This window comes from Sinocyclocheilus rhinocerous, unplaced genomic scaffold, assembly GCF_001515625.1.
Source record: "Sinocyclocheilus rhinocerous isolate Xijiao unplaced genomic scaffold, SAMN03320098_v1.1 scaffold1733, whole genome shotgun sequence".
Classification (NCBI taxonomy): Eukaryota; Metazoa; Chordata; class Actinopteri; order Cypriniformes; family Cyprinidae; genus Sinocyclocheilus; species Sinocyclocheilus rhinocerous.
Genome location: NW_015640388.1, coordinates 753,186 through 762,907, shown reverse-complemented (window position 1 = coordinate 762,907; position 9,722 = coordinate 753,186). Strand labels below are relative to the sequence as shown.

Here is a 9,722-nt window from a genome sequence, read left to right as displayed (position 1 = left end):
CTTTCAGTGCTATCAGGCTAAAGTTAGCATTTTCCAAGATCTCCTATTGTACCTTTAATGTATGCAATTTCAGCAATAAAAATGTTAATTTTTCTAAAAAAAGAAAACAAATTGTGTTTATTTTAAGAGATCTATCTTATTATCTCTTGTATATTTAGTATTGCTCTTTAATAAAGAAAAATGACTTATCCGATTACTCGATTAATCGATGGAATAATCTGTAGAATACTCGATTACTAAAATAATCGATAGCTACAGCCCTAAGCAGCACTTTATTTTTGTGGAAAGTCACCTTTGATCACTTTTTGATCTGTCACTTTTGATCTTTGGGTGCACTTTTAATGCATTGCTAAATAAAAGTATCAAATTCTTTCAAAAAATCATTCTGACCTCTGACTTCAAACTTTTGAAAATAAGTGTATATGCTTTCAATTTATTTTAAGTAACTTGAAAAATATTTGCATAAAATTTACTAAATAAAATGTTTTTTTTTTATGGCTACAAATATTTTGTTCTGTAATAGAGCAAATAAACATCTTGTTCATGTACTCATATTTTCATTATTTTTTAACTCTTGCTTAAAGGGGTCATATGATGCGATTTCAATTTTTCCTTTATCTTTGGAGTGTTACAAGCTCTTGGTGCATAAAGAAGATCTGTAAAGTTGCAAAGACTAAAGTCTCAAATCCAAAGAGATATTCGGATCGGCTTTCACCGTGGACGAAGCGGAGTCCAGCCTGGGGTCGCCACATGTGGTTGCCGCAAGCCCTCTGCTCACTCTAGGCCTCCGGCCTTCGCTCACTCTAGGCCGCCGTGTGTGATGCTGTGTTTCGTTGTGAAAGCGAATCTACTTTGTTTGGCCTTCCAAAAGAAGACACGACTAGAAATCAGTGGTTAAGTTGTATTTACAACACTGTTCCAGAACAGTTCAACCCAAATATTCCGATGTGTCCAGCACATTTTATGGAGGACTGTTTCCTGATCCTGGTAGAGTAGACTACAATGCCGGCTGTTCTGACTCACAGACTGTACGTAAGTTTTATTTATATTTAAAGAATTTGCCACTGATGATTCAAACGCGAGTTTTGAGCAGTGTAGAGTAGCATTTGTAGTTTGTCATTTCTCCGATCACAAATGCAGGGGGGGGGGATATTTAAGAATAAGTCATTTCAGATCCGTAATCGCAATACCGTGGAACTGTGATATTTTTGCTTAAGGTTATCATACCGTCAAAATTTCATACCAGCCCATGCCAGTTAGATATAGCTCTTTAGGGTTTGAAATCTGAAATTAAGATTCTGAAATCAAGCTTTTGAAATACATAACATACTTCAAGTCTGCTTGTAAACTGATGGCATTATCTGTGTGTCGAGTTCTTTCTTGGTTTGTTATGCTAGAACTTGATCAATACGTAACAGAGCCGCTCTCCCCTCCGTCCCACTCACTCTGCGAGCTTGGCTGCTGTTATGTCCTGTGCACTGAGGAATTGAGGATAAATCAGACTCTGAGTACAGGAGCCTCTTTGTTCTACCTGTGCTTACCTCTTCTCCTGGCTCTCGCTTTTTTGTTGTACCTTTCTGAAGACAGAAATGTGATCTCCAGAGGCAAAGAAATTCAAAACCGCAGGTCTATACCTTTGGCTGTGGCCGGGAAATGACATGGATGTAAATCATTCATGTATTTTCATTTCATTCATGTATTGTCTGTAACTTCAGTTTTATTCTGTGTTGAGTGTTCCAAACAGAAAAGTCTTGTTGTCCTAGACCACATTTAATAAACCATAAATTCTTATTGTTTTGAAGTAATTCCATCGTAAGTAGTACATTTTGATGATTTTTAAATCACCATAGAGTGGTATTTTTTTCTAGGAGTTATTGACACATTATTCTGATTTATCTAAGAATTTAATATGGCCTGTTCTCTTTGCACTTCCAGTTCTGCCATGTCTTTTATGAGGTCATCTTTTTTTTTTTTTTCACTGGCAAGCTTGAAGATGACTCTCAAACAAAGCTGGATATTTGGCAAGCTCTTTGAGCAAGATCCACCGACATAATGCTGTATCGAAGTCTCGCCCCGTGGACATGTTTTCTCCCTGGTCTCTGCTTTTTCAGAGTGGAAGCAATTTAACCTTGAAAGGGGTTTTGAAGCTACATAAAAAGACATTGCAGAGCACTGCTGTGAGGGAGATGCAAAGATTTCCTTTTTTTGCAGCAAGCGGAAACCACTTTTTTTTCCCCAAGACGTACGGTTAACCACAGATCTTTTGAAATAAACTTGTTACTTGAGCATAAAGAAAAGAGGTTAAAAAGGGTCCCCTCAGAGTCACAAATAAACAAGCTTGAAAACACAGGCTGCACATATGCTATAATAAACTCATTCTCCTAATCATCCTGTAATGGACCACTTCTTCAAGGGTGGGAGCACTTTATGCCACACAGGAAACTGTTTTCAAACAACCTCCTGCTTTCTTTTTGAAACTTCTGGTCAGAGGGTTGAGCACACTTGACCCATGAACTTCAACACCCTCTTCATCCACTGTTTTGTGGGCTCAGTCTATGACTGAGATGAGGCTTGTTCCTCCCGCAAATTCCTTTCTCAATATATCATCATTTTAGTGTCAGAGATTGAGAAAAGAAGGAATTTCAATTAAGAAATGTCCCTTCTATCCATTCTTTCATTACAACTTTCAACTTTTCCTGCCTCTGCTCACTTAGTCTCAGCCTCAGATGGCACAGACATCCACAGTCTGTTCACTGACCATTTGATGTATATTGTATACAAAAATGGCAAAAGTTGGAAACTGCCAGTTCCAATCTGGTTGGTTCTATGCAACTTCTTGAAAGTAAGGGGACACAGATTTATAAAAAAACAAAAAACCTGGCTTTTGTGCATGGTCCGAACTAGAGGGAACGCCCCCGCCCCCACGGTGATACAGGTGTTGTCACACGTCGATTAACCGGTGGGAAAATTTCCTCACCGTCACAACCCTAGTCCGAACCTGAGGTCACCGAGGTCCGGACCTCAGTAAATTTTTCATATTCAAAAATACAACTGGAAGTTTTCTGACTAATTAGCACTTTAAAACTCTTCCTGTGAGTGTCTGCATGAATAATCCAGTTTAGACGGTTTGTCTAGGTTGTACAATGTCAATGGTGTGAAAATGATGGAGGGGAATTCATGTGAATGGGGCTTGAGAGGGAGTTTGAAGTGAGAACGCGGACCCAGCCTCCCTCGTTTTGCCAGATCTAGTTATTATAAGCATCTTTGGACTCCAAACCCCCCCCCCACACACACACACACACTTAATATGTCACTTTAGCAAGTTAAATAAAGTAGGAAGTTGCAGTTGAGGGATTAGCAAATTATTTTATTTTTGGGGGCTTGTTTTTTTGTTACCGATTAACCGGTGGGAAAATTTCCTCACCGTCACAACCCTAGTCCGAACCTGAGGTCACCGAGGTCCGGACCTCAGTAAATTTTTCATATTCAAAAATACAACTGGAAGTTTTCTGACTAATTAGCACTTTAAAACTCTTCCTGTGAGTGTCTGCATGAATAATCCAGTTTAGACGGTTTGTCTAGGTTGTACAATGTCAATGGTGTGAAAATGATGGAGGGGAATTCATGTGAATGGGGCTTGAGAGGGAGTTTGAAGTGAGAACGCGGACCCAGCCTCCCTCGTTTTGCCAGATCTAGTTATTATAAGCATCTTTGGACTCCAAACCCCCCCCACACACACACACACACTTAATATGTCACTTTAGCAAGTTAAATAAAGTAGGAAGTTGCAGTTGAGGGATTAGCAAATTATTTTATTTTTGGGGGCTTGTTTTTTTGTTACCATAGCAATACCTGGCAACACTGCATCTGCGGCACTTAAACTGGCAATAATCAAAAAAAGCCCATAGAGAGCACGGGCATGTTATTGCTGACAGGATACTACATTCAGTAAGACAAACGCAATGATCATGATGTTATCTGTAAGAAACCGTATCAATGCTATCAAAACCAGTAGCATAATAACACTAGTACAGAGATCTGTAGGTTACAGAATGAAATATGGCAAATACGCAGACACTGGCCATGAAGAAGGCTATGATATTTCATTCAGTTTTAGTAGTTAACCTTTCACAAAGTCTTGCTGAAAACATTCATAAGAGCACTAGACAAAGTTCTTATCATATAGCAATGCTTACTAATGAAAACTATTAAGGTGATGATACAAGAGGCAGCTTTTTGAGCAATGTTGCTGGGCAACCTTGCCATCAACGGGCAGCCAGGTGAGACACAGGGCCCACGACCGATCTAAAGTATCCAGATTTGTTGGCCATTCCCAATGAGAAAGTGCCCAAGCAACATTTTAAAAAAGTTGCCCCGTGTATCATTACCTTTACAGTAATAAGTATTGTTGCATAAATAATAAACAAATAATAAAATTATCCATGCCAACCTATAGTATTAACAAATTTTGATGCGCTAAATACGATCTAATTAAAAATATTTAATATAATTTTATATATGGGTCTCTTAAAGTTTATATGTAGTGTATATAATGATTTAAATGTGCAGGTGTTATAGCACAATTCTTAACACCCCACCCGAGACCTCACAAATTTTCAAACCCTGGTTATGGCCATGTTGTTGTTTTTTTTGTAGTTTTTTTTCAAGTATTATTTTATTAGTTTTATTATTTAGTTATTTAGTTTTATTATTTATTTTTAAATATTTTTCAGATTAAATGGCAGAGTGAACTGTGCTTGGTTGCTTTATGTCAGTCAGATGGCCTCTTCTTTTCTAAGTGACTAGAAGATTCATGGCCAGAAAAAGCTACAGTGAGCACCAGTTAGTGGTCTGGTTCTGTGAGTCTTCTACTCACATGACTGTATTTGTATTTTTTAATTTTTTTAAGGGTATCAAAGCAATGTGGACAAAAGTAGGTTCAGACAGGTCACAAGACACGGGAACGTTAATTAGTCTCAAGTCTGTGGGTACATCTGTAGTATAAGTCATGCCTCAGTAGTCTCTCACAGCTGGCTAATTTTCTTTTCCTTTGTGCTCAAAGGATTATGTTAGTCGAGACGTCTGTCTGAACTTTGAGGACTCCTGCATCTTGTGTCTGTTTTGGGGGCCACACAGCCTATTTGCTCCATAGTTGGGCAGCCTCATATCACTGGAGGGCTGATTTCTGTTAACTCAAACTATCCTTTAATGCTGCTAGCTGGTGCTGAATGTCTCTGTTTTGGCAAGAAAAGGTGATATTTGTGGAGCTTAAAGGCTTTACTGAAGGGGACATGAAATTATTATCTTTGAAATTATTTATCTTAGCTATCTATGTTTTTCCCTCTTTCGATTGACTTCGAGTTCATTAGGAACTAGGACTGCAACAAACGATTTTGATAATCGATTAATCTAACTATTATTACAACAATTCATTGACTGATCATTGATTATTTCACAGATTAATCTAGTGTTGTCACGGTACCAAAATGTCAGTATTCGGTACCAATACCAGTGAAAATCCACGGTTCTCTGTACCAATTTCCGTACCAAAGCAAAACACAAAAACAGACAGGTCACAAGACACGGGAACGTTAATTAGTCTCAAGTCTGTGGGTACATCTGTAGTATAAGTCATGCCTCAGTAGTCTCTCACAGCTGGCTAATTTTCTTTTCCTTTGTGCTCAAAGGATTATGTTAGTCGAGACGTCTGTCTGAACTTTGAGGACTCCTGCATCTTGTGTCTGTTTTGGGGGCCACACAGCCTATTTGCTCCATAGTTGGGCAGCCTCATATCACTGGAGGGCTGATTTCTGTTAACTCAAACTATCCTTTAATGCTGCTAGCTGGTGCTGAATGTCTCTGTTTTGGCAAGAAAAGGTGATATTTGTGGAGCTTAAAGGCTTTACTGAAGGGGACATGAAATTATTATCTTTGAAATTGTTTATCTTAGCTATCTATGTTTTTCCCTCTTTCGATTGACTTCGAGTTCATTAGGAACTAGGACTGCAACAAACGATTTTGATAATCGATTAATCTAACTATTATTACAACAATTCATTGACTGATCATTGATTATTTCACAGATTAATCTAGTGTTGTCACGGTACCAAAATGTCAGTATTCGGTACCAATACCAGTGAAAATCCACGGTTCTCTGTACCAATTTCCGTACCAAAGCAAAACACAAAAACATGCTAATTAAAAAATTTGACTATACTTTCATTTAATCCAAACTATGTACGTATTTAATTTTAAGGGGCTTCAGCCAAGAATAACAACTAAGTTAGCAAAAAAAAAAAAAAAAAGCCCAGAACTGCTTTTCTGACTGATATGACACAAACAATGTTAACCATTTGTACATTCTTTACAAGTCCCCCTGTAGTGAAAATAAAGTTTTTTTGATGTAACAGCGTTCATTTCAATCCGACATTCAAATTAAAATATTAAATGATAATCACAACAGAAGCGGTGTTTCCCCCAGACATGCATTCTATTTGTTGGCGGCATACATATGCAAATTCATTCTCTGCCAGCAGGAGGTGCTTGTAGAGCGAGAGAGAGAGGTTTCCCCGGTAACACTGTACACATATCTGCGCACCTTTCGGATAGCGCATCAAGAACCGGGTTGACCGGGTACTCTGTACCACCGGTACTTAAAAAAACCTGGTACCCTAACGTTTTCATTTTTTTAGTACCAACTTGGTACCGAAGTACCCTGGTCTCTTGACAACACTAGATTAATCAGTAGGCTTTGTTCTATTATTCAGCTTTTACAATTAGTTAAAATATTGAGTTACGCATATTCTAACTAATAAATAAGACAAGGTAATCACTTCAGCTTTTGAAAATTTCAAACAATTATATTATTGTAACACAATTACAATTATACAATAATTTTTGACAATACAAATACATATATTTGGCATACAAAATGAGATGACGGACAGAGAGACTTTCTTATTCACCATTTAATTAACTGTATGTAAAAGTAACTGACTGATGCAACATTCTGCCTGACATCTCCTTTTGTAAGTCGTATGGATATGGAACAAAATAAAGGTAAGGGATAAGATTTTATTTTTGGGTAAATTATTTTATTCAAACCATTTGCTCTCTTAAAACACCTTACATTGTTATAATGATCAAAACAATTCTGAGCTAGGTTAAGCTTTAATCTTTAATCACTTTAATGTAATATGATTTTTTTTTTTTGCATTCACTAATAAAAAGATTTTATCATTAGCTAGCTCCACACTGAAGAGCTGCTTAATAACACATAACCAAGTTGTAATTCTAACTGAAAGCAACACTGACCCTTTTTTTCATATTTAATACTGGGTTTTTTTGTGTTTATTTCATTATTGAGAGGAAAGTGCACAGCACATATTTACATATTCTTCTAAAAGCTGTTCTCTGCAGCGTCTAGTTCGGCTCTATAACCGCGCGCCTTGGGTGTGAGCTCACAGAAATGGGTCTCACAGAGAGCGCGCAAGTACTGAATTGAGCACTTGAATGTTTCAAAATGTAAGACTCAAAAGCACGTGCAAATGATACGTTCTGTCATCTGTCCCGAGAGTCTTTCACACTGAAATATCTGTGGGAATTTCCCACGTTACAAGCGCGGAAACTGCAGGAATGAGTAGAATTATGCACGATCCCCGCAATCCCGCGGCGAAATTCAAGCCCTGGTACAGATGTTTTCATCATTGATAATAAGAAATTGTTCTGAGCATCGAATCGACATATTAGAATGATTTCTGAAGGATAATGTGACACTGAAGACAGGTGTCATGGCTGTGGAAAATGTAAGGTATATTAATCTAGAAAACAGATATTTTGAATTGTAGTTTTTTCACAGTATTACTGTGGTGTTTTTCCCCCCTGTATTTTTGATTAAATTGCACCTTGGTGAGCAAAATACTTTTTTTCAAAAACTTTGACCCCAAACTTTTGAGCAGTAGTGTATATTGATTTCATGTTGTCTCTAAGGGTGTACATCTATTCTAAAACATCAAAATTCTTTGCAAAAAATAAAAAGATAATAATAATCATCTACTGTTGTTTGATAGGTATGTTTTAGAAAGGGTATGTGTACTCCCATCCCCCTTATGTTTGAGCAGACCCCATGACAGACTGATGGGCTCCAGTCACCCTCAACGGGGCCTTTCAGTCATGATAAGGTTTGCCCCAAGGCATGGCAGAAGATTCCAGCTGTCAATCAACTTCACACATCACTGTTGTCTCATTCGTGTGGGAAACACGCCTCCACTTTAGATTTCAGTCTCGTGTTCATCATCACTGCCACTCTCCAGCTGTTCATTGAGGGCTGGTTGCAGTAGAACTGGGATCGCAGGTGTGCTGTGCTAACTGGGAGAAAGGCTTTTCAGGTCGAGTCTCTCCCAGGAATGTAGCTGGGAAGGAAACACTGTTTAGATTACAGCGTCGTTAGAAAATGGGAGGCCAGGGAGGGGAGAGCAGAGATGTTTTGCTTTGAGGGGTGAAGTCCTTAAACATAAACATACTACACTTGAAAGTTTTTCCTTCACTGTATGGAGAAGGTGGCAACTGAAGATATTGTTCTTGGTATAAAGGATGAAAAGCATTCCATGTGGTTCTAAATGGACAGGCTAGAGAGAGAGGAATGAACTGTGGTCAAAACGTGGGTAGTTTCTTGGTAGTTTCATAGGTCCCATCAGCTTTATGTGAAACATTCTAGAATATCAGCATGAACACTTGAGCCTGTTATAAGTCATATCCTCCTGATCGGAAATTGTAATCATATTTCAGTGGCTGTCATACCTGCTCTATGATATAATGGATCCAGATCTTGCTTTTTCCTGCAAGGAAGTGGAACTATGTCAGACAGTGGTTGTTCACCACACTGAAAGAATGTATTTTATGTATTGTTGCCATGGTTTCCTCTTGCACCATATACTTCCAGGCGCTGTGGAATACATTAAGCCTAAATGAGCACATAGGATGTTTTGATGGTGAAATATAGAGTTCATATGAGAGCAGATATGGAGTCTGGCATTATGAAACTATATTTTACTCCTCTCATGAGGCAGGGTGGTTGTGTGAACGTAAATGTTTAACAGTTTAAATTCTGTCGACCTTATCAGTTATATAATTTTAATTATTCTCTCTCTCTCTCACTCTACAGGTCTTGATGCTGAGTTGTACTATGTGAGGGATGATGTGATAAATCATTATGCCCTTTCTTTCATCCTACCTGTCCCCAGTGACACTAACAGCCTGCATTTCACATGGCACTCCAGCAGCAAGGTTGGCCCTGTTCATGTATCCTATGTAAACTACCATTCAAAAGTTTGGTGTCAGTACATTTGTTTTTGTTTACTTTGTTCATCAAAGAATCCTAAAAAAATTAATGGTTTCCACAAAAATATTAAGCAGCACAACCGTTTTCAACTGATAATTATAATAAATATTTCTTAACCCCTTAACTGTCAAAGATCAGAGACGGCCCCAGATTATTGTTGTTTCACTTTAACAGCACGTTAAAACATCACACTCTTACTTGATTAATAGGCCGGTAAATGTATACTGGGATTGAAGCGATGTGGCTTGGGAAAACCTTGTAATGCCAGAATAAAGGCTACTAATGGCTGAATAAAACAAAAGAAGAATGATAAAGGAATAATGAGGATAATGTCTCATACCTGGCCAGACATGAGGCGACAGCATGCAGGAGAGAGGGCCAT

At 38.1% G+C, this 9,722-nt stretch overlaps 1 protein-coding gene across 2 annotated transcripts in view; it reads left to right on the top strand.

The window, feature by feature from the left end:
- LOC107752642 (tyrosine-protein kinase RYK-like) overlaps positions 1-9,722 on the top strand; it is a 57,853-nt gene that overhangs the window by 19,768 nt on the left and 28,363 nt on the right. For both annotated transcript variants that reach the window (XM_016568668.1, XM_016568667.1), the window contains exon 2: positions 9,164-9,285. In XM_016568668.1, the coding sequence (XP_016424154.1) occupies positions 9,164-9,285 (122 nt within the window). The remainder of the gene's footprint in view (positions 1-9,163; positions 9,286-9,722) is intronic.